General features: G+C 42.0%; 1 protein-coding gene across 1 annotated transcript in view; it reads left to right on the forward strand.

The window, feature by feature from the left end:
- The window catches only part of CALN1 (calneuron 1), a 489,140-nt gene that overhangs the window by 110,847 nt on the left and 351,724 nt on the right, over positions 1-26,569 (forward strand). The window contains exon 2 of the mRNA XM_040424816.1: positions 7,747-7,890. Within this exon, the coding sequence (XP_040280750.1) occupies positions 7,747-7,890 (144 nt within the window). The remainder of the gene's footprint in view (positions 1-7,746; positions 7,891-26,569) is intronic.

Genomic DNA, 26,569 nt, shown 5'->3' on the forward strand with positions numbered 1-26,569 from the left:
ACACAGAGCTTGGTTCTGTTATCGTATCTATGCACAGAGCTTGGTTCTGTTATCGTATCTATGCACAGAGCTTGGTTCTGTTATCGTATCTATACACAGAGCTTGGTTCTGTTATCGTATCTATACACAGAGCTTGGTTCGGTTATAGTATCTGTGCGCAGAGCTTGGTTCTGTTATCGTATCTGTGCACAGAGCTTGGTTCTGTTATCGTATCTATACACAGAGCTTGGTTCGGTTATAGTATCTGTGCGCAGAGCTTGGTTCTGTTATAGTATCTAGGCACAGAGCTTGGTTCTGTTATAGTATCTGTGCACAGAGCTTAGTTCTTTTATAGTATCTAGGCACAGAGCTTGGTTCTGTTATCGTATCTGTGCACAGAGCTTGGTTCTGTTATCGTATCTGTGCACAGAGCTTGGTTCTGTTATCGTATCTGTGCACAGAGCTTGGTTCTGTTATAGTATCTGTGCACAGAGCTTAGTTCTTTTATAGTATCTAGGCACAGAGCTTGGTTCTGTTATCGTATCTATACACAGAGCTTGGTTCTGTTATCGTATCTGTGCACAGAGCTTGGTTCTGTTATCGTATCTAGGCACAGAGCTTGGTTCTGTTATCGTATCTGTGCACAGAGCTTGGTTCTTTTATAGTATCTGTGCACAGAGCTTGGTTCTGTTATCGTATCTAGGCACAGAGCTTGGTTCTGTTATCGTATCTGTGCACAGAGCTTGGTTCTGTTATAGTATCTGTGCACAGAGCTTGGTTCTGTTATAGTATCTGTGCACAGAGCTTGGTTCTGTTATAGTATCTGTGCACAGAGCTTGGTTCTGTTATCGTATCTGTGCACAGAGCTTGGTTCTGTTATCGTATCTGTGCACAGAGCTTGGTTCTGTTATAGTATCTGTGCACAGAGCTTGGTTCTGTTATAGTATCTGTGTACAGAGCTTGGTTCTGTTATCGTATCTGTGCACAGAGCTTGGTTCTGTTATAGTATCTGTGCACAGAGCTTGGTTCTGTTATAGTATCTGTGCACAGAGCTTGGTTCTGTTAGAGTATCTGTGCACAGAGCTTGGTTCTGTTATCGTATCTGTGCACAGAGCTTGGTTCTGTTATAGTATCTGTGCGCAGAGCTTGGTTCTGTTATCGTATCTAGGCACAGAGCTTGGTTCTGTTATAGTATCTGTGCACAGAGCTTGGTTCTGTTATAGTATCCGTGCACAGAGCTTGGTTCTGTTATCGTATCTGTGCACAGAGCTTGGTTCTGTTATAGTATCTAGGCACAGAGCTTGGTTCTGTTATCGTATCTATACACAGAGCTTGGTTCTGTTATCGTATCTATACACAGAGCTTGGTTCGGTTATAGTATCTGTGCGCAGAGCTTGGTTCTGTTATCGTATCTGTGCACAGAGCTTGGTTCTGTTATAGTATCTGTGCACAGAGCTTGGTTCTTTTATAGTATCTGTGCACAGAGCTTGGTTCTGTTATCGTATCTAGGCACAGAGCTTGGTTCTGTTATAGTATCTGTGCACAGAGCTTGGTTCTGTTATCGTATCTGTGCACAGAGCTTGGTTCTTTTATAGTATCTGTGCACAGAGCTTGGTTCTGTTATAGTATCTGTGCGCAGAGCTTGGTTCTGTTATCGTATCTAGGCACAGAGCTTGGTTCTGTTATAGTATCTGTGCACAGAGCTTGGTTCTGTTATCGTATCTGTGCACAGAGCTTGGTTCTGTTATAGTATCTGTGCACAGAGCTTGGTTCTGTTATAGTATCTGTGCACAGAGCTTGGTTCTGTTATAGTATCTGTGCGCAGAGCTTGGTTCTGTTATCGTATCTAGGCACAGAGCTTGGTTCTGTTATAGTATCTGTGCACAGAGCTTGGTTCTGTTATAGTATCTGTGCACAGAGCTTGGTTCTGTTATCGTATCTGTGCACAGAGCTTGGTTCTGTTATAGTATCTAGGCACAGAGCTTGGTTCTGTTATCGTACATATCTATACACAGAGCTTGGTTCTGTTATCGTATCTATACACAGAGCTTGGTTCGGTTATAGTATCTGTGCGCAGAGCTTGGTTCTGTTATCATATCTGTGCACAGAGCTTGGTTCTGTTATAGTATCTGTGCACAGAGCTTGGTTCTTTTATAGTATCTGTGCACAGAGCTTGGTTCTGTTATCGTATCTAGGCACAGAGCTTGGTTCTGTTATAGTATCTGTGCACAGAGCTTGGTTCTGTTATCGTATCTGTGCACAGAGCTTGGTTCTGTTATCGTATCTAGGCACAGAGCTTGGTTCTGTTATCGTATCTGTGCACAGAGCTTGGTTCTGTTATCGTATCTGTGCACAGAGCTTGGTTCTGTTATAGTATCTGTGCACAGAGCTTGGTTCTGTTATAGTATCTGTGCACAGAGCTTGGTTCTGTTATAGTATCTGTGCGCAGAGCTTGGTTCTGTTATCGTATCTAGGCACAGAGTTGTTTCTGTGATGTAGCGAAATATGATTACACGCACTTCATACGTTTCAAAGGCTTTTATCGACAATTACATGACATTTATGCAAAGAGTCAGTATTTGCAGTGTTGGCCCTTCTTTTTCAGGACCTCTGCAATTCAACTGGGCATGCTCTCAATCAACTTCTGGGCCAATTCCTGACTGATAGCAACCCATTCTTTCATAATCACTTCTTGGAGTTTGTCAGAATTAGTGGGTTTTTGTTTGTCCACCCGCCTCTTGAGGATTGACCACAAGTTCTCAATGGGATTAAGATCTGGGGAGTTTCCAGGCCATGGACCCAAAATGTCAACGTTTTGGTCCCCGAGCCACTTAGTTATCACTTTTGCTTTATGGCACGGTGCTCCATCGTGCTGGAAAATGCATTGTTCTTCACCAAACTGTTGTTGGATTGTTGGAAGAAGTTGCTGTTTGAGGGTGTTTTGGTACCATTCTTTATTCATGGCTGTGTTTTGGGGCAAAATTGTGAGTGAGCCCACTCCCTTGGATGAGAAGCAACCCCACACATGAATGGTCTCAGGATACTTTACTGTTGGCATGACACAGGACTGATGGTAGCGCTCACCTTTTCTTCTCCGGACAAGCCTTTTTCCAGATGCCCCAAACAATCGGAAAGAGGCTTCATCGGAGAATATGACTTTGCCCCAGTCCTCAGCAGTCCATTCACCATACTTTCTGCAGAAGATCAATCTGTCCCTGATGTTTTTTTTGGAGAAAAGTGGCTTCTTTGTTGCCCTTCTTGACACCAGGCCATCTTCCAAAAGTCTTTGCCTCACTGTGCATGCAGATGCGCTCACACCTGCCTGCTGCCATTCCTGAGCAAGCTCTGCACTGGTGGTACTCCGATCTCGCAGCTGAATCCTCTTTAGGAGACGATCCTGGCGCTTGCTGGACTTTCTTGGACGCCCTGAAGCCTTCTTAACAAGAATTGAACCTCTTTCCTTGAAGTTCTTGATGATCCTATAAATTGTTGATTGAGGTGCAATCTTAGTAGCCACAATATCCATGCCTGTGAAGCCATTTTTATGCAACGCAATGATGGCTGCACGCGTTTCTTTGCAGGTCACCATGGTTAACAATGGAAGAACAATGATTTCAAGCATCACCCTCCTTTTAACATGTCAAGTCTGCCATTTTAACCCAATCAGATTGACATAATGATCTCCAGCCTTGTGCTCGTCAACATTCTCACCTGAGTTAACAAGACGATTACTGAAATGATCTCAGAAGGTCCTTTAATAACAGCAATGAAATGCAGTGGAAAGTTTTTTTGGGGATTAAGTTAATTTCCATGGCAAAGAAGGACTATGCAATTCATCTGATCACTCTTCATAACATTCTAGAGTATATGCAAATTGCTCTTATAAAAAATTAAGCAGCAACTTTTCCAATTTTCAATATTTATGAAATTCTCAAAACTTTTGGCCACGACTGTATGTTTAAAGATTATTTTTGTTACCATATACACTGCTCAAAAAAGGGAACACAAAAATAACACATCCTACATCTGAATTAATTAAATATTCTTCTGAAATACTTTGTTATTTACATAGTTGAATGTGCTGACAACAAATTCACACAAAAAAAAATATGGAAATCAAATTTTTTAACCAATGGAGGTCTGGATTTGGAGTCACCCTCAAAATTAAAGTGGAAAAACACACTACAGACTGATCCAACTTTGATGTAATGTCCTTAAAACAAGTCAAAATGAGGCTCAGTAGTGTGTGTGGCCTCCACGTGCCTGTATGACCTCCCTACAACGCCTGTGCATGCTCCTGATGAGGTGGCGGACGGTCTCCTGAGGGATCTCCTCCCAGACCTTGACTAAAGCATCTGCCAACTCCTGAACAGTCTGTGGTGCAACGTGACGTTGGTGGATAGAGCGAGATGTGATGTCCCAGATGTGCTCAATTGGATTCAGGCCTGGGGAACGGGCGGGCCAGTCCATAGCATCAATGCCTTCGTCTTGTAGGAACTGCTGACACACTCCAGCCACATGAGGTCTAGCATTGTCTTGCATTAGGAGGAACCCAGGGCCAACCGCACCAGCATCTGGTCTCACAAGGGGTCTGAGGATCTCATCTCGGTACCTAATGGCAGTCAGGCTACCTCTGGCGAGCACATGGAGGGCTGTGCGGCCCTCCAAAGAAATGCCACCCCACACCATTACTGACCCAATGCCAAACCGGTCATGCTGGAGGATGTTGCAGGCAGCAGAACGTTCTCCACGGCGTCTCCAGACTCTGTCACGTCTGTCACATGTGCTCAGTGTGAACCTGCTTTCATCTGTGAAGAGCACAGGGCGCCAGTGGCGAATTTGCCAATCTTGGTGTTTTCTGGCAAATGCCAAACGTCCTGCACGGTGTTGGGCTGTAAGCACAACCCCCACCTGTGGACGTCGGGCCCTCATATCACCCTCATGGAGTCTGTTTCTGACCGTTTGAGCAGACACATTCACATTTGTGGCCTGCTGGAGGTCATTTTGCAGGGCTCTGGCAGTGCTCCTCCTGTTCCTCCTTGCACAAAGGCGGAGGTAGCGGTCCTGCTGCTGGGTTGTTGCTCTTCTACGGCCTCCTCCATGTCTCCTGATGTACTGGCCTGTCTCCTGGTAGCGCCTCCATGCTCTGGACACTACGCTGACAGACACAGCAAACCTTCTTGCCACAGCTCGCATTGATGTGCCATCCTGGATAAGCTGCACTACCTGAGCCACTTGAGTGGGTTGTAGACTCCATCTCATGCTACCACTAGAGTGAAAGAACCGGCAGCATTTAAAAGTGACCAAAACATCAGCCAGGAAGCATAGGAACTGAGAAGTGGTCAGGTCACCACCTGCAGAACCACTCCTATATTGGGGGTGTCTTGATAATTGCCTATAATTTCCACCTGTTGTCTATCCCATTTGCACAACAGCATGTGAAATTGATTGTCACTCAGTGTTGCTTCCTAAGTGGACAGTTTGATTTCACAGAAGTGTGATTGACTTGGAGTTACATTGTGTTGTTTAAGTGTTCCCTTTATTTTTTTGAGCAGTGTATGAGCATATCTTATTGCTGAGCTTAGTTCAGGTAGTATATCTAAGTAGCAGCTTAGGATAAGATAGATAATTTAGTGTATATATCATATGGATATATTGCATGGCATTAACTTTACTAAAATGTACTCCTTTTAAAGACAATAACTTATATGTACCTCAAAATGGTGGTAACAAAAACTGTAACTCATGTTGCAAAAAAAAAAAAAAACACAATTAGAAAAATAAGGTTATGGCTCTTGGAATACAAAGACATAAAAATTACTCTTTCTCCACAAAACATGCTTTTACAGTTCAAAATTAGTAAAATATGAAATAATCTATATAAATCTTTTTAATAATGTTATTTATACTGCACTGTTCATGCAATAAAAAAGCCATGTAATGATAGCGGATTTACTATTTAAAAGTTTATGTGTCATGGAATTCTGTGTAAAATTGCTTTGTCATAAAGGCCTAACAATGAACTAGCAATATTTGCATGCAACTGTAGTGTGGGCCCCCAAAGTCACTTCCACTGGTGGGCCCTAGGATTCCCAGTCCGACACTGGTTTCAATATGCTGGCACTGCAAATTTCTGACCCTTCTGCTCTGTACACTGGTAGGTTGCATTGCTGCTGCAGTCCATTACAGTGGAGCTCCACAAGAAATAATAAAGAGAGTATGGAGACAGCACGTCCTTTCTGTGAGGTTTATTCCAGATGCCCGGCTAATAAGCCTTAGCTTGCTAGCTGAAACGTCGCATCTGGAATAAACCTCACAGAAAGGACGTGCTGTCTTCATACTCAGTTTATCATTTTTTGTGGATATCCAACTTGTTAGGGGAATCTAACCACTTCCCCTGTAGTGTAGACCTGCACCCACCACCAGATCTACCTAGGTGTGCTGGCCACCATCTTTGATTTTTTGAACATTACAGTGGAGCTATCAGGTATAGGACCCCCCCCCCCCCCCACCCATTTGATATTGATGACCTATCCTGAGGATAAGTTATCAATATCTGTAGCCCTGTGGACCCATTTAATTATCCTATTATGAACATTGTACAGTTATCTAATATATTTTGTTTCATTTTCTCAACATTTCTAAAAGACTGAACAGAACCATCAATACTTACATTTCTCAGTTACAATGAATGTCAACACAGCTGTATTCACATATTTTCAACATTTCTGCTTTATGTGAGTAAAAAGAAATGAGGTATCTATGTGAGATCTTTCAGCTTGGGTTTTAGGACAAAAGATATTTGTGCTTCGTCTGGGTTTAGCTTCCACTGATTAGGAACATATTGCTGATATGTAGTAGGACTAGGTCTACATGGATTTTTGGCCTGTGTAAACAAGAATATTCCCATTCACGGCAGCATGTGGATGTTTAGGAAATGATTTTCATCCATTATGCTTGCTTCTCTATTATGTTTGGTGTAATTAGGCAGCCAAAGTTTTCTTCCTTTTAAGGCCTCTTTCACACTACAGTATGTCCATTTCAGTGTTTTGCGTTCCGTTTTTCACGGATCCGTTTTTCTTTTTTTTTATTTCCGTTGTGTTTCCGTTTCGGTTCCGTTTTTCCGTTCCGTTTTTCCGTATGGCATATACAGTAATTACATAGAGAAAATTGGGCTGGGCATAACATTTTCAATAGATGGTTCAGCAAAAAACGGAACGGAAACGGAAGACATACGGATGCATTTCCGTATGTGTTCCGTTTTTTTTGCGGACCCATTGACTTTAATGGAGCCACGGAACGTGATTTGCGGCCAAATATAGGACATGTTCTATCTTTCAACGGAACGGAAAAACGGAAATACGGAAACGGAATGCATACGGACCACATTCCGTTTTTTTTGCGGAACCATTGAAATGAATGGTTCCGTATACGGAACGTATACGGAACGCAAAAAACGGACTGCAAAACGGAAAAATAAAACGGTAGTGTGAAAGAGGCCTAACTGTTTCTGCCTTCACTCCAGGGTGCCTAGCATTCTTTAGCACCTGAAGACCAGGCATTTGACTAACCGATTAGTCACTCAGGCAGTAGACTAAAGCTGGCAGTGTAAATATGGTGTGGACTTTCGGTACCTAAATCACTCGCTGTAGATATAATCAGTTAAAGAATAAGGTCTTAACAGTGCTGTATAAAATGGAGCCCTTATTTAGCTGAGAAAGGTACAAATGAATACATTGTTAATAGTTTTAATTTCTCTTACAACAGAAATCCGTGAAGCCTTTCGAATACTGGATCGAGATGGAAATGGTTTTATTTCAAAACAGGAGCTTGGCATGGCAATGCGATCCTTGGGGTACATGCCTAGTGAAGTTGAGTTGGCTATCATTATGCAACGCCTGGATATGGATGGTAAGGATCATTTTGTAAAAATCATTCTAACATCCAGGCCGAAAAATTGCAAAATTCTGCTGTAATATTGACTTTGTACTAGTGTTCTTTTTATTCCTGTAGATCACTGCAGAAAATTAACTCTCAATGAAATTTTTACAGGACTTAGTACACATTGATAAGTATTCTAAACTCATATTAGGCCCCATTTACCAAAACTATCCAAAATCTGAGGCTAGCTTTAATTTTTCCAGAGCAGTTTAAGAAATCAAACCAGTGCTGTGATTGATTGCTATGGGCAACAAAGACAGTTTTATTGCTAGTCACTTTTTGGTAAATGAGGCTCATTATGTCTTTACTTTATCACCATGTTTCACTTGAATTATGATTCATCTTTGAATTCCTATAAGATTTTCATGTCACTTATCTAGGCTCTGTTCATACCACATTTGATGTGTACACCTGGGCATGTATGTTAAGAAAACCTCCTTATATATACCCTGGACTATATAGCTCAGACATATGGAACTGTATGACATACAGTTGCATTTATGTTTCATTGACTCCCATTGCAAAATAATTTACAAAACACAAAATAATGGGGTAATTTATCAAACTGGTGTAAAGTAGAACTGGATTAGTTGCCCATAGCAACCAATCAGATTCCACCTTTCATTTTCCAAAGGAGCTGTCAAAAATGAAAGGTCGGATATGATCAGTTGCTATGGTCAACTAAGTTCTACTTTACACCAGTTTGATTAATTACCCCATAAGTGTTTTTACAGGGTGCCCTGGTCTAGTCCATTATAGCCTATGGATCACCCAAAACTTCAGAACACTGTGTGAACATCAAGTACACCTATAAAATACACATGACTGGAAAAGCAGCAAATATAAATGTGAACATGGTGCTAATGGGATTTTTGATTCCTTGTTTGAAACTGTTAAACGTTTTTTTGGATCTGCTTTTGACATTCTTCAATGTATTTTCTGGACGTAATTCTATAGAGACATACTGTACCTGTGGTTTGTAATTTTTCTCACAAATGCCACAGCTTGACAAGCACTTGCATTTGAAGCACAGAACTGTATGCTAACTAGTGAAATATTACTGAAAATGCCAGTGCATAATGAATTCCCTAACCACCTTATCTCTTTGTATGCTAAACATACAAGAATGACATAAAAATGTTCTGTAGAAGAAGCAAAAGAGGATGAAAATACTTGGATGTATGTAATGCATGATGCACACGAAGCTGACAAAAGTTGCATGGTTATTGACACAGGTCCTTCAACCCAGTGGTCCTCACCTCCAGTCCTCAGGGCCCACCTGCCGGTCATGTTTTCAGGATTTCCTTAGTATTGAGCAGGTGATATAATTAGTGTCAATGCATCAGGACTTATCACAGGTATTCATTCTGTGGGATATTCTCAAATAGTGACTGGTAGGTGGGGCCTGAGGACTGGAGTTGGGGAACACTGCTTTAACCTACCTGTTATAGAATGAAGTGAGTTGATTCAGTCAAAGGCAAAGCACAAACCAGGGATCAGCCACTGTACTATTTCACTAACTTTGGTTCATGTTTGTTTTCCACTTTATAATACCTTGGATTTTATTACATATTACCAGTGCTAATCTTTGACTGCAGTGATTGCATAGTAAAGAATGCTAGTGATTGGCTGCTGATATGTAAATTCCGGTTAGAAGAGTCTAAAGTTGTTCAGCAGCATGGAAGAGACACTGGGGCCAGAATTACTAATAGCGTAGTACTTTACACTGTCTAAGAATACGAATCACAGTATGAATATTAGACAAATTTACTGTTCTGGCGCATGCACCTTTGTAAATGTGTAGTGTTGTAAAGACTTTGCTAGAATTACACCAGAATTTTCTCAAAAATTATGTCTGTGCACTAAAAAAACTTTTTTATTCTAAGTTTACACCACATATAAGTTGGCACATTTCTGATGCACTGAGCCACGGTTAGGCCACACCCAATTTCCAGTGAAATCACACACCCTTTCTAGGTAATGTACGCCCCTTGTTAGGAGAGGTGGAAAAAGTGTGGAAAACGGTTAGTAAATGTAATGGAAAGCATGCACTTTTCATTACTAAATCTGCCCCACTATGTTGTAATATAGGGGCACTGCTATAGCAAATACTACTCTGTGGTTTACACTATTTTAATGGTAATTCCATTTGGCGGGCTCACTGGTATGTGTAATTCTAGGTTGATGGTAGTGCTGCTTTGACACTACCATTAGGCCTATACTGAAATGTACTGCTATTAGAGATGAGCAGACTAGAAATTTGTTTCTGGTCCAAAATTTAATTCAGGTCCGAATTGATTCTACCTGAATCAAATGCTCCAATTGGTCTAAAAATTGGTATTTGACACTCTGGGTGTCCCAGGACTTTTATTTATTTTTTTCCCTTCTATCCTTTTAGGCTCTTTAACACAATGACAGAAATAGTAAATAATGTCACACTGACATATAGCTATGGGTAAACACGTTTGACAGTGTTAACAAACAGTCTATTTGAGAATATATTGTGGCATTGGTTTTAATATGCTTTTTAAAATTAAAAGCATTAAAAAAAATTGGAGACAGGTGGTGTTTAAAAACACACGGTGTTATGGGAAAATAAAAACAGGGGCTTGTTGTGAACAAGCAGTCCAAAAATGATGCCTTATTGGGGGTAAATGCACACACGCTTAATTTACACTGTTAATGATGCACTAATATGGCCTGAATAAAAACTTTTGTTCCCCTAATGAACATGAACAGAGACACAAGTAAAGGGCATCTGTCAGCAGATTTGTACCTGCTGACAGGTGCTTGGCAGCTGTAGGCATCTGTGTTGATCCCATGTGCATATGTGTCCGCATTGCTGTGAAAAATTATATTTTATTATATGCAAATGAGCCTCTAGGAGCAATGGGGGCATTGCCATTTCTCAAAGAGGCTCAGCTTTCTTTGCAACTGTGGTGGCCTCTCCACTTTGATTGATTGACTGGGTCAGACATCATCATTTTTACACTGCCTGGCCCTGTCAATCAAAGTGCAGAGGGTGTGGCAGTTGCAAAGAGAGATAAGACTCAAGGTGTAAAAGCAATTCCTCCGTTTCTCCTAGAAGCTCATTTACACATATTATAACTTCATTTTTCTCAGCAATGCTAAGGTAGCTGAAGTGAGAGTGACTGGGTCTAGTTAGCCACCAAGGAGACATCAGACATTGAGAGAGTCAGGACTAGGAGTCTGGATGCACTAAGAGTTGTCACTCAGGAAACAGAAAAAGCCATTGGTGAGTCTAATAGAGACACGTGTCCAGGGAAGCATGTACAGTAGCTGCATATTTTGACCAGAGCATTGTAAAAAGCTGATCATCTCACAACACACATCCTAAGATATCTTGAGGCAATAGTAAAGGTGATTAAGAGAGGTCTTGTTCAAACTGAGTTGATATAAGCTGAGTAGTACTCAGAAAGAGGTAGCAAACCCTACAAGACACTGGATTTGAACTGTATTGACCGGTGATAGTGGTTTACAGGCTGTATTATGCAGCTGTGGGTGGTCAGGAAATAATTACAGATAAAGACAGTGACTTATCAGGCATAGGGATCATTGTAGATGACAGGGCAACCTACACAAGTCTAAGCATGCTGTGTTAGGGGGCTGCCAATCTATGACCCATAGTGACACTCAGCTTACTTGAGTGAAACCAACCCCCTGGAGGATATGTGTTGTGTTGGACCCATGCTACAGACTGCTAAATGGTTAACATTCAAGTTTCCCACAAATTTTAAGTGTGATCGTTAAGCTTGTGAACCGCTACAACAGACTTTGCCTGCTACACATAATGGTCCTCTTTTTGAGAAGGAATAAAAATGTTTGCTCCTGCACATAGTGACTATGAGTTAGGGGGTGTAGCCCGACAACAGACTCCTAAAACCATTTATTTGACACCTGACATATAATTTACTTCACCTCCATCATGAGGTACTATACTGTACTATAAACAAAAACTGATAAAAGATCCCCATACAGGGTTAACCCACTCAGTGATATAGGGGTATGGGTTAGGGTGTATCTGGGGAGCAGACAGTACCCTGGACACAGTTAAAGGGGTTCCCTGGGCTTTTACTAATAGCCCTCTGTCTTTGTGTGGAAGCAAGATCGCTTCTCCAGTACTTACCCTTGTTTCATATCAACAAATCTGCCATCTCTGCTACACTCACATGATGGTCTGGACTGGCTGCTGGCTGAACCGGAAAACTCAGGAGCACATGTGACTCCAAAGGTTTGTAAAGGAAGACAGCATGGCTAGGACCCTGATCGTATACAGCTGTAGCAATGGGACTGAATAAAACACCTGAATTCAATGATTAAGAGGTGTGCCCAGATAGTGTATGCATATGTGTGTGTATACAGTATATATATATATATATATATATATATATATATATAAAATCTATAACTGTTCAAAATAGTATAAGGTGTCTTTTAGAATACAAGAATCCTATTAACAAAGTATGTTTTCTATTCTTTTCCTGTGTTTCTAACTTAGTAGCCAATTTTGAAAAACCTTAAATCCATATCTAAATACATAACTCCCCAAGTCTATGATTAGACCCCTAATAAATGCCCTAGAAATATTTGTAATTGCACTCAGTCTTTGGTTCGTACATGTTTTCTTTACATTAATGATCTTGTCTTCAATGTATAGAGAAGGCAGTTATAACTTGAAGTAAACTATCATCCTAATGCTCAGATTGACTGGTAATATCATGGACGTGATTCATATGCATACAGTTTCTTCGAAAGTCTTCAGACCCTTTCACTTTCTTCACATTTTATGTTGAGGCCTTGTGGTAAAATCTATAAAATTCCAGTTTTCCCCATCAAACTGCACTCAACACCCCATAATGAGAAAGTAAGAAAAAGAATTTTAGAAATCTTTGCAAATTTATTAAAAAGAAAAATGTCACATGGACATAACTATTTAGACTCTTTGCTATAACATTTGATATTTAGAACAAGATCTGTAAATTAGAAAAGTTTCCAGCTCTAGCTGTCATATTATTATCTTGTCTGGTTGCTCTGATAAATTCACAGTTTGATGTAAAAAAAAAAAAATTATGTTTTTTTAAAAGAAAGGTAACTATGAGGTATCTAATAATATATACAGTGAAATAGACCCTTTCACTTTTTCCACATATTGTTAAGTTTCTACACTTTGGAGTCCACCTTTGGTAAATTCAGTGGACTGGACATGACTTGGAAAGGCACACACCTGTCTATATAAGGTCTCACAGCTGACAATGCATTGTAATATGGCTGCTATTACAGCTTCTACAAGCAGAGACAGGACTAGGGGTATCGATCTAGGATGTCATTAGATATAGCTAGAACAAAGAGCTCAGGAAGGACCATATGAGCGATGATAAAGGAAGTGGCTTAAAGGTTCTCACCTCATTGTGTTATGCTTGGGGGCACAACACCGAAAACAGCAAATATAATCAAAATATTACAGAATGCAGTCAGAAACTTCCTTCCGATGCCAGTGAAGCCTGATCGGGCGATGGGGAACAGAGAAGAACGGACGAGAGCTTTGTTTTTCTTCAAACAGTAGATTTTATTCTTTACACTGTTGTTATAGCGAGATGTTTCAGGGCCATACTGGACCCTTCATCAGCCAGTTACAAAATCTTGTAACTGCCTGATGAAGGGGCCGGCATAACCCTGAAACATCTTGCCATAACAACTCGTGCAAAATCTACAGTTTGAAGAATCTAGGATATCATTGACAGGGGGAAGGGAGGGGGAAAGAAAAAAAAAAACAACACTGTCCAGTTTCTTGCTAAAGTCAAGAGGATGCTAATTCAGAGTGATAATGTTATATATAATATATATATATATATATATATATATATATATATCAAAAAAGCAACAGCAGCACAGTGAAAAAAAAGGGGTAGTTTGGGTGCAAATCCTCTGAAAAGGTAGGCAACCTTTCCTCCAATATAGTATATCCAAAGAATAGGCAGCACTCCAAATGTGATAAAAGGTGATGACCCGATTATTCCCAGGCAATGTTTCAGCCCACTTGATGGGCTGACAAAGGCCCCATCGAGTGGGCTGAAACGTTGCCTGGGAATAAACGGGTCATCACCTTTTATCACATTTGGAGTGCTGCCTATTCTTTGGATATACTATATATATATATATATATATATATATATAAAAAAATATGTATATACACACACACCTTGGACACCAACAGAGCTTCTCACAAAGGTGGTCACTCAACTTTTCAGAGTCCTGTTTGACATACAGTATATGCCCCTCACCTCCAGCTCACAAACAGAGGTATAGCTAGGCAAATTTGCTAAACGGTACTTTGTCAAAAGGTGCTGTATAAGAGGAAGCTGACGCGAAACACGTGTTGGGGTCTCTTGGGAGGTGCCACTAGCCGGGTCTGTATTGTGTATATGTTGTGAATCATGGTTTTTTATCTAGTTGGGGGAGCCACATGGTTTGATTTTGTATTTATTTATACTTGTTTTTCCATCCCACCTTTTCCATTACTTGCAATGCTATAACTTGATGTCCTGACGTATTGTGTGCACTCTCCATGTGGTTGTGTCTGTCTTTGCCAATTTATGTATCTACAGTGCCTTGCAAAAGTATTCACCCCCCTTGACTTTTTTCATATTTTGTTAAATTATAGCCTTAAGTTCAATGTTTTGTTAATCTGAATTTTATGTGATGGGTCAGAACACAATAGTCTAACTTGGTGAAGTTAAATGAGAAAAGTATATAAATAAAACTATTGTTTAGCAATAGAAAACAGAAAATTGGCATGTGTGTATGTATTCACTCCCTTTGTTAGGAAGCCCCAAAAAAGCTCTGGTGCAACTAATTACCTTCAGAAGTCACATAATTAGTGAAATGATGTCCACCTATGTGTATAAACACACCTCTTTTGAAAGGCCCCAGAGGCTGCAACCCCAAAGCAAGAGGCATCACTAACCAAACACTACCATGAAGACCAATGAACTCTCCAAACAAGTAAGGGACAATTTTGTTGAGAAGTACAAGTCAGGGTTAGGTTATAAAAAAAAAAAATCCAAATCTTTGATGATCCCCAGGAGCACCATCAAATCTATCATAACCAAATGGAAAGAACATGGCACAACAGCAAACCTGCCAAGAGACGGCCGCCCACCAAAACTCACGGACCGGGCAAGGAGGGCATTAATCCGAGAGGCAGCACAGAGACCTAAGGTAACCCTGGAGATGCTACAGAGTTCCAGAGCAGAGACTGGAGTATCTGTACATAGGACGACAATAAGCCGTATGCTCCATAGAGTTGGGCTTTATGGCAGAGTGGCCAGAGAAAGCCATTACTTTCAGCTAAAAACAAAAAGGTACGTTGTGAGTTTGCGAAAAGGCATGTGGGAGACTCCCAAAATGTATGGAGGAAGGTGCTCTGGTCTGATGAGACTAAAATTGAACTTGTCGGCCATCAAAGAAATCGCTATGTCTGGCGCAAACACATCACATCACCCAAAGAACATCATCCCCACAGTGAAACATTGTGGTGGCAGCATCATGCTGTGGGTATGTTTTTCAGCAGCCGGGACTAGGAAACTGGTCAGAGTTGAGGGACAGATGGATGGTGCTAAATGCAGGGATATTCTTGAGCAAAGACGGAGGTTCATCTTCCAGCAGGACAATGACCCCAAACACACTGCTGAAGCAACACTTGAGTGGTTTAAGGGGAAACATGTAAATGTGTTGGAATGGCCTAGTCAAAGCCCAGATCTCAATCCAATAGAAAATCTGTGGTCAGACTTAAAGATTGCTGTTCACAAGTGCAAACCATCCAACTTAAAGGAGCTGGAGCAGTTTTGAAAGGAGGAATGGGCAAAAATCCCAGTGGTAAGATGTGGCAAGCTCATAGAGACTTATCCAAAGCGACTTGGAGCTGTGATTGCTGCAAAAGGTGGCTCTACAAAGTATTGACTTTAGGAGGGTGAATAGTTATGCACATTGACTTTTTCTGTTATTTTGTCCTATTTGTTGTTTGCTTCACAATAAATAAAAAAAAAACATCTTCAAAGTTGTGGCCATGTTCTGTAAATCAAATGATGCAAATCCTCAAACAATTCATGTTAATACCAGGTTGTAAGGCACCAAAATACGAAAAATACTTTTGCAAGGCACTGTATTCGTTTGTTTTATTGATTTCAATAAAGATACATTTTTGGATATATATTTTTGTATTATCTCTGTGTACAAACCAGATTCCAAAAAAGTTGGGACACTATACAAATCGTGAATAAAAACTGAATGCAATGATGTGGAGGTGCCAACTTCTAATATTTTATTCAGAATAGAACATAAATCACGGAACAAAAGTTGAAACTGAGAAAATGTACCATTTTAAGGGAAAAATATGTTGAATCAGAATTTCATGGTGTCAACAAATCCCCAAAAAGTTGGGACAAGGCCATTTTCACCACTGTTTGGCATCTCCCCTTCTTCTTACAACACTCAACAGACGTCTGGGGACCGAGGAGACCAGTTTCTCAAGTTTAGAAATAGGAATGCTCTCCCATTCTTGTCTAATACAGGCCTCTAACTGTTCAATCATCTTGGGCCTTCTTTGTTGCACCTTCCTCTTTATGATGCGCCAAATGTTCTCTATAGGTGAAAGATCTGGACTGCAGACTGGCCATTTCAGTACCCGGATACTTCTCCTACGCAGCCATGATGTTGTGATTGATGCAGAATGTGATCTGGCATTATCTTGTTGAAAAATGCAGGGTCTTCCCAGAAAGAGATGACGTCTGGATGGGAGCATATGTTGTTCTAGAACCTGAATATATTTTTCTGCATTGATGGTGCCTTTCCAGACATGCCCATGCCACACGCACTCATGCAACCCCATACCATCAGAGATGCAGGCTTCTGAACTGAGCGTTGATAACAACTTGGGTTGTCCATGTCCTCTTTGGTCCGGATGACATGGCGTCCCAGATTTCCAAAAAGAACTTCGAATCGTGACTCGTCTGACCACAGAACAGTCTTCCATTTTGCCACACTCCATTTTAAATGATCCCTGGCCCAGTGAAAACGCCTGAGCTTGTGGATCTTGCTTAGAAATGGCTTCTTCTTTGCACTGTAGAGTTTCAGCTGGCAACGGCGGATGGCACGGTGGATTGTGTTCACTGACAATGGTTTCTGGAAGTATTCCTGAGCTCATTCTGTGATTTCCTTTACAGTAGCATTCCTGTTTGTGGTGCAGTGTCGTTTAAGGGCCCGGAGATCACGGGCATCCAGTATGGTTTTACGGCCTTGACCCTTACGCACAGAGATTGTTCCAGATTCTCTGTATCTTCGGATGATGTTATGCACAGTTGATGATGATAGATGCAAAGTCTTTGCAATTTTTCGCTGGGTAACACCTTTCTGATATTGCTCCACTATCTTTCTGTGCAACATTGTGGGAATTGGTGATCCTCTACCCATCTTGGCTTCTGAGAGACACTGCCACTCTGAGAATCTCTTTTTATACCCAATCATGTTGCCAATTGACCTAATTAGTGTTAATTGGTCTTCCAGCTCTTCGTTATGCTCAAATTTACTTTTTCCAGCCTCTTATTGCTACTTGTCCCAACTTTTTGGGGATTTGTTGACACCGTGAAAATTGGAATCAACGTATTTTTCCTTTAAAATGATACATTTACTCGGATTAAATGTTTGATCTGTCATCTACGTTCTATTACAAATAAAATATTGACATTTGCCATCTCCACATCATTGCATTCAGTTTTTATCCACAATTTGTTTAGTGTCCCAACTTTTTTGGAATCCGGTTTGTATATTATACTGAGTGTCTAGGTTTGTTCCAACTAGGAGCTATACAAAAGGTATAAGAGTATATATTGGTTTATTTTTTTTCTCTTGCTTGTTTTTGAATACAGTTTATTTCCCCACCAAAATGTCCTAATGAGAGCTCTAGAGTGCTGTAAACAGTTCTCTCTACACATTTTGGTTTACTTTATTACTTGGTGTTCTTGTATGTGCATTCTATTTATTAGAATCAGTATTTGAGCTTTATGAGATATCAACAATACTATTTATACACTTGAATTCTAAGCTAGGACTTTAAAAAGCATTCTCTTCCATGCAAAGTGCTTGCTGTGCATGCTAGTGGAATTGACTCATCACTCAATATGAGCCCCTGGAGTTAAAAATGTCCTTTCCAAACTGGTTGACATATTATTATAGAGCCTCTGTTAGCAGTCTAGGGTCAAAATACATCAATATACTTGCATGGACACACAGTGCTGTTTTCCAAGTGGTAATGTATACATTAATGTCAGTGGGGAACTGTCAAAACCAATTATACATCTTGAAAATAGCTATGGTAGCTCTCTAGTAAAGGGAAATAAACAGATTTTTCAAAAGTTAAAACTATAAACACAGTTTATATGAAAACACGGTTTCTAAAGAGGTTATCTCATGAAAAGTATTACTATGCAATTAATAGAGTGCTTCAAATGAAGTATTATTGTAATAAACATGTTTTCTTATGTACATTACATTTTTATTTTTCTTAGTAACGCCCCAGACAGTTTCTCCTGTGGCAGAAATGCGAGTCGGTCTTCTCCTGCATTTAGTGGTGACATGCTTAGTACTAGCTGGCTTCCTCCCTTCTCTTAGTACCATTGTAGTGATCTCATAGTGAAAAAGCCCAGACAGCTTTTAATTATTCGTTCCTACTTTTACATTCATAGAAGTATATAGCTATATCTCTCTCTAGACAGCGGAGAAGGAAATTGTGGTTGGGGAGAATTGCATACCATTGTGCTATTTATTTGTAGAATTTTTGGGGCTGTGTGTCAGGGACTTTGCAGAAGCGGTAGATAGGATAAAGGATTCACAAGTGCTAATTGCAGTGATCTCCTGGGAGATGCAGGTACTTGATTGTGACATGGGACAAGTTCGACCTACCCTTATGTCCTATGAGGAGAGTAAACTTGCAAAGAGGTAACCAGGATGAAAATGATTCTAAATAGCAGCATATTAAACTACAGTTTAATATGTTTCACCTAATATAGTTAAAATGATAGTTTGCATTGCACCAGATATTTTTTAAATCCATGGAATACCCTCTTAGTGATGGACGAACATGCGTTCGCGTCAGGTCCCATTCACTTTAATGGCAGGCGAACCTGAAAAACCTTCAGGTCATATTTTCAGCCACCAAATACTTACTAGAAGTGCACAAATAGTCCCACAACATGGACAGTGACATACCAGAGGGTGATCAATGGCAAAAATTCCCATAAAAAATATGTATTTTAATCAAGGGCCATTTTTATGTGTCTTAAAGGGAAACTCTTAAAAATGTGCCCTGCAGGAGCCTAGATAAATTTTATTTTAGGCCGCGGGAGTACAGGCCACAAAAATTTGGCATTCACCTGACAGAAAAGAAAAAGTGATTATGTTGCTGGAGGTATATTAGACGGTCACTGGATAACAATTTTACTGTAGTCCAGTACAGGCACCAAAAACTTAGGCATTCATCTGACAGAAAAGGCCTTTTAATGCCGCTGAATATACATAAGACAAGGACCATTCTTTGTTTTGGGTGGTCGCGGATATGTGTGGGCTGGCATGAGGAAATTCAATTACATGTGGTTGTCACAGGTGTTGAATTACTCCGAGATCCATGCCTCATTCATTTTTAGAAATGTGAGATAGTCCACACTAATAAATATAGAAACTCCAGCAATTGAGTTGCAAGAAAATGATTTTTTATTTGGTATTGCGGCTGTGTACAATGTGACGTTTCGGCCACACATTGGCCTTCATCAGACTTATGCCGTTTGTTAGAATGGATGTCCAGGATGCGGGCGTCAGGGTAAGAGTGCATTAGCACTGACTGGAAATCGCCTTCCAGTCAGTGCTAATGCACTCTTACCTTGACGCCCGCATCCTGGACATCCATTCTAACAAGCGGCATAAGTCTGATGAAGGCCAATGTGTGTCCGAAACGTCAAATTGTACACAGCCGCAATACCAATTAAAAAATCCTTTTCTTGCAACTCAATTGCTGGAGTTTCTATATTTATTATAAGACGGGGTGGGAACCCGACTTCCAGCGGCAAACGAACGGCAGAGTGCCACAAAGTTTTGCTTAGATAGTCCACACTGTCGTGAGCTAGGCAAGTGTGCTTATCGGTCACGATCCCCCTGCTGCACTGAACGTCCTTTTGGACAGGACACTTCAAGAGGAGCAAGCCAAGAGTTCCTTGGCAAATTGTGCCAGCTCTGGCCACAGGTCAATCCTGCACACCCAGTAGTCCAGGGGTTCATCGCTTCTCAGAGCGTCCACATCGGGTGTTAACCCGATGTAGTCGGACACCTGTCGGTCTAGGTGTTCCCTGAGGCTCCAAGAATGATCTCATATCTGAAGTGCCCAACACATCTTCAAACCGCCCTCTTCTTCAGGTGCAGTAGGATTGATACCCGCACCTGTTTTGCTGTGGGTTGAAATTCCTCTGCCAGCACCCGCAACAGCAGAATGCAGCATCTCTCACAGCAAGGCCTGGAAATGTTGCATTCTGACAGCCCTCTGTGATGCTGGTAACATATCCGCCATTTTGCGTTTTTACCAGGGGTCTAAGTACGTTGCCACCCAGTACTGGTCCTTGTCCTTTATGCTTTTTATACGGGGGTCCCTCTTCAAACACTGGAGTATGAAGCCCCCTATTTGCACTAAATTGGAAGCTTTGGAGCGCCTTTGCAGGAGAATGTCGTCCTCGGTCTCCTCCTCCCAGCCACGAACAACACCAGGGATCCCGAAAAGTTTAAAGTCCCCCTCAAAGCCTGCTCTTCTTGCTCCTCCTCCCTCCAGCCACCATCCTCCTCTGACTCCTCTTCAGACTCCTGCTGGGAATTCATTCAGCACTCATTCAGCCCCCCCCCCCCCGAAAATTCATACAGCATTGCGACTTCCTCATCTTTTAGCTCTTGCTCCTTGACGGCTTGATCAATGACAAGACGCAATGCACGCTCGAGAAAGAAGGTGTAAGGTACGATGTCACTGATGGTTCCCTGGCTGCGACTGACCAGTTTGGTGATCTCATCAAATGGCCGCAGAAGTCTGCATGCATCGCGCATGAGCAGCCACTGGCGTGGTGAAAGGAACCAAGCTCCCCAGAAACTGTCCTACTGCAGAGTTCGTACATGTAGTTGTTAACAGCACATTGCTGCTGGAGCAGACTATCAAGCATATATAAGGTGGCGTTCCAGCACGTCAGGCTGTCCCAAATCAGACGTCTGATGGGTAGGTGGTGTCGCCGCTGAACGTCAGCAAGGCGAGCCATGGCAGTGTAAGATCTTCTTAAATGGCCAGAGATTTTCCTGGCCTGCAGCAAGACGTCCTGTACCCCGGGGTATTTGGCAACGTATCGCTACACGGCTAAGTTCAGGATGTGTGCCATGCACGGCACGTGTGTCATTTTGCCCTGTTTCAGCACGCTCAGCAGATTGGCACCATTGTCGCATACCACTTTACCAACTGTCAAATTAAGCAGGGTTAGCCACTGATCGGCCTGTGACCGCAGAGCTGAAAGCAATGCAAGACCGTTGTGTCTCTTGACTTCCAGGCACAACAGCCGCAGCACAGTATGGCAACGTTTCACCTGGCACATCGAATAGGTTCTGGAGAGCTTGGGGATGCAGCAGAAGAGGCGGTAGCAGTGGAAAATGAGGAGACATGCGAAGAGGATGAAGTAGGAGGAGAAGAAGAGGTAGGGCTGCATGCAATCCATGGCGGTAACACCAAATCCACACAGGTGCCACGGGTTACATGCTTGATAGCCGTCAGACGGTTCACCCAGTGGGCAGTAAAAGTTATGCACCTTCCCTGCCCATGTTTGCTCGACCACGTGTCGGTGGTCATATGTATCTTGGCACCGACACTGTGTGCCAGAGATATATTAACTTGCCGCTGAACGTGGCCATATAGCTCTGGGATGTACTTTTGGGAGAAATATTTCCTTCCGGGGACTTTCCATTGCGGTGTGCCAATGGGCACAAATTTTCTAAAGGCCTCCGAGTCCACCAGTTTATATGGCAGTAGTTGGTGGGCTAGCATTTCCGACAAGCAAACCGTCAGCCGTTGCGCAAGAGGGTTATCCGGCGTCATCAATTTTTTTGCCTGAACATTTGGGCCACGGAAGCCTGCCTTCTGCCAGATGATAGCGACTATGACACGTAGAGTGGAGGACAAATGGGAGAAGAGAGGAGAAGGATAAGAGCCAGGACGTGGAGCACCGGGAGTGTGTCTTTGTGGGTTCTGACGGCGTTGCTCCCACTGGGCTCAGTGAATGGAGGCCAAGTGCTTTCTTAAGGCGGTCGTCCCTTGGTGAGTGTTGGGCTTACTGCGACTTATGTGTTGACAGCACAGGCTGCAGATGGCAACAGTATTGTCAGCAGCTGACACGTTAAGAACAGCTCACACTCCGGAGCCATGTGCCGGCGTCCTGGGAGCGCAAGATGTGACCGTGCATGGTGGATGGCTCGCTCCAGATTCATTTGCAGTCTGCTTTCCTGTGCACAGCAAGTTCTGCCTGCTTCTCCCCCTCCTCCTCCTCCTCCTCCTCCTCCTCCTCCCTATCTGCTGGTCCATCTCTCTCTCTGAACTCCCCTCCTTTTCCTCTCTTGTGAGCACCCACGTAACATCCGTTGACACGTCATCATCGTCACCTTCACCACCACTAAAATGAGAGCTCTCGGAGTAGGAAAAAACAGTGGGGACCACCCTCCTTGGGTTGATCTGGGTTTGATCTGTGCTCGTCAGACCGCTCGGTGGTGGCCATTGCTACCTCCTCTTCCTCATCTGATGCCAAGAATGGCTACGCATCAGTAAGATCTGGGAATGGATGGGAAAATAATTTCTCTGACTCGAGAGGAGAAGCTATGGTGGTATTTTTGGGGGTGCACACAGCAGAGAGTGAGGAGGGTGCAGATATAGAGGATGAGGAGTGTGCAGAAGCGGAAGGCTGAGTGAGCTACTCAACCAACTCTGGTGCTTCCTTTGATGTAATCACACGCACCTTCTCCAACTTTCCACTTAGGCTCTGGCCTGGTGCACCTGCCTGACCCTACCTCCCCTGTGAAACGGCCTGCTTCTTCCTCTGCCAGTCTTTTTCAAAATGACCCTAGGCCAAAGAGATGTGCCAAAGAAGAGCAGTATTTGTGGAAGCAGGTATATCTCAGGCCTCAATCAGTATTTGGTGGAAGCTGGTATATCAAACCCTTTAATCAGTATTTTGTGGAAGTAGGTGTATTGCAGGCCTCAATTAATATTTGGTGGAAGCAGGTAAATCAATCCCATTAATCAGTATTTTGTGGAAGCAGGTGTATCACAGGCCTCAATCAATATTTGGTGGAAGCAGGTATATTGCACCCCTCAATCATTATTTTGTGGAAGCAGGTGTATCGCAGGTATCAATAAGTATTTGGTGGAAGCTGGGATATCAAACCCCTTAATCAGTATTTTGTGGAAGCAGGTATCTCGCAGGCCTTAATCAGTATTTGGTGGAAGCAGGTATATCAATCCCCTTAATCAGTATTTTGTGGAAACAGGTGTATCACAGGCCTCAATCAGTATTTGGTGGAAGCAGATATATCGCACCCCTCAATCTGTATTGTGTGGAGGCAGGTATATCAAACCCCTTAATCAGTATTTTGTGGAAGCAGGTATATCACACTCCTCAATCAATATTTTGTGGAAGCAGGTATATAGAATCCCTTAATCAATATTTGGTGGAAGCAGGTATATTGCACCCCTCAATCTGTATTTTGTGGAGGTAGGTCTATCAAACCTTTTAATTTGTATTTTGCGGAAGCAGGTATATCGTAGGCCTCAATCAATATTCGGTGGAAGCAGGTATATCAATTACTTCAATCAGTATTTTGTGGAAGCAGGTATATAGAACCCCTTAATCAATATTTGGTGGAAGCAGGTATATCGCAATCCTCAATCTGTATTTTGTGGAAGAAGGTATATCAAACCCCTTATTCAGTATTTTGTGAAAGCAGGTATATTGCACCCCTCAATCAGTATTTTTTGGAAGCAGGTATATCAAACACCTTAATCAATATTTGGTGGAAGCAGGTTTATCGCACCCCTCAATCGGTATTTTGTGGAAACAGGTATATAGAACCCCTTAATCAATATTTTGTGGAAGCTGGTATATATAACCCCTTAATCAATATTTGGTGGAAGCAGGTATATTGCACCCCTCAATCAGTATTTTGTGGAAGCAGGTATATCGCAGGCCTCAATCAATATTTGGTGGAAGCAGGTATATCGCACCGCTCAATCAGTATTTTGTGGAAACAGGTATATAGAACCCCATAATCAATATTTTGTGGAAGCTGGTATATATAACTCCTTAATCAATATTTGGTGGAAGATGGTATATTTCAGCCCTCAATCAGTATTTTGTGGAAGCAGGTATATCGCAGGCCTCAATCAATATTTGGTGGAAGCAGGTATATTTCACCCCTCAATCAGTATTTTGTGGAAGCAGGTATATCGCAGGCCTCAATTAATATTTGGTGGAAGCAGGTATATCAAACCCCTTAATCAGTATTTTGTGGAAGCAGGTATATCTCACCACTCAATCAATATTTGGTGGAAGCAGGTATATTGCACCCCTCAATCATTATTTTGTGGAAGCAGGTGTATCGCAGGCCTCAATCAGTATTTTGTGGAAGCAGGTTTATCAATCCCCTTAATCAGTATTTTGTGGAAACAGGTGTATCACAGACCTCAATCAGTATTTGGTGAAAGCAGGTATATCGCACCCCTCAATCAGTTTTTTTGGGGCAACAGATATTTCACACCAGTTGCAAATAGTTGTTCCAATAGCGCTTGTCCCTCTATATACCTGCGGTATCGCAGCAGAACCGCACACAACTGCTGCACAATACAAATGCACTATAATATACTTATATACACTCACCTAAAGAATTATTAGGAACACAATACTAATACGGTGTTGGACCCCCTTTTGCCTTCATACCTGCCTTAATTCTACGTGGCATTGATTCAACAAGGTGCTGATAGCATTTTTTAGAAATGTTGGCCAATATTGATAGGATAGCATCTTGCAGTTGATGGAGATTTGAGGGATGCACATCCAGGGCACGAAGCTCCAGTTCCACCACATCCCAAAGATGCTCTATTGGGTTGAGATCTGGTGACTGTGGGGGCCATTTTAGTACAGTGAACTCATTGTCATGTTCAAGAAACCAATTTGAAATGATTCGAGCTTTGTGACATGGTGAATTATCCTGCTGGAAGTAGCCATCAGAGGATGGGTACATGGTGGTCATGAAGGGATGGACATGGTCAGAAACAATGCTCAGGTTGCCCGTGGCATTTAAACGATGCCCAATTGGCACTAAGGGGCCTAAAGTGTGCCCAGAAAAAAATTCGGACTCTACCATTTGATTGTCTCAACAGAAATCGAGACTCATCAGACCAGGCAACATTTTTCCAGTCTTCAACAGTTCAATTTTGGTGAGCTCGTGCAAATTGTAGCCTCTTTTTCCTATTTGTAGTGGAGATGAGTGGTACCCGGTGGGGTCTTCTGCTGTTGTAGCCCATCCGCCTCAAGGTTGTGCGTGTTGTGGCTTCACAAATGCTTTGCTGCATACCTCGGTTGCAACGAGTGGTTATTTCAGTCAACGTTGCTCTTCTATCAGCTTGAATCAGTCGGCCCATTCTCCTCTGACCTCCAGCATCCACAGGGCATTTTTTCCCACAGGACTGCCGCATACTGGATGTTTTTCCATTTTCACACCATTCTTTGTAAACCCTAGAAATGGTTGTACGTGAAAATCCCAGTAACTGAGCAGATTGTGAAATACTCAGACTGGGCCGTCTGGCACCAACAACCATGCCACGCTCAAAATTGCTTAAATCACCTTTCTTTCCCATTCTGACATTCAGTTTGGAGTTCAGGAGATTGTCTTGACCAGGACCACACCCCTAAATGCATTAAAGCAACAGCCATGTGATTGGTTGACTAGATAATTGCATTAATGAGAAATAGAACAGGTCTTCCTAATAATTCTTTAGGTGAGTGTATATATTATAAGTATATCACAACCCACTTTTGTGGCCCTATTAGCTAGCGTTTGGTGTCCCTAACAATCTGTCCCTGTTGCACAAAGCAACCTCTTCCTACACTGGCAAAACACAGAATTTAAAATGGCTGCCAGATCGGGTTCTGTTATAGGGTGTGGGTGTGTCCATGTACTGAAATGTGTCAATTGGCTGTCCTGTCCCACCTGATGTGTGTGTTATGGGTCAAAGTTCAGCGCAATGCAAAAGAATATGGCGCCGGCGGACATCGCCATATGTTCGCATGTTCGGCGAATCGCGAAAGCGCAAAGTTTGCAGCAAAGTGACCACCGAGCAAACCGCAAGGCCATCTCTAGTTAGCAATATATATTAGGAAATATGTGTCAAATATAGCATATTGTGTATATGATACTGTATGTTCAAAACGGCATATTTTATGTGACTCAAGCTATGTACGCTTTCTGTGACTCAGTTTTTCACAACTTTTGGCACATGGTAATGGGATTTTATAGA

The sequence above is a fragment of the Bufo bufo genome, chromosome 3, assembly GCF_905171765.1.
Source record: "Bufo bufo chromosome 3, aBufBuf1.1, whole genome shotgun sequence".
Classification (NCBI taxonomy): domain Eukaryota; kingdom Metazoa; phylum Chordata; class Amphibia; order Anura; family Bufonidae; genus Bufo; species Bufo bufo.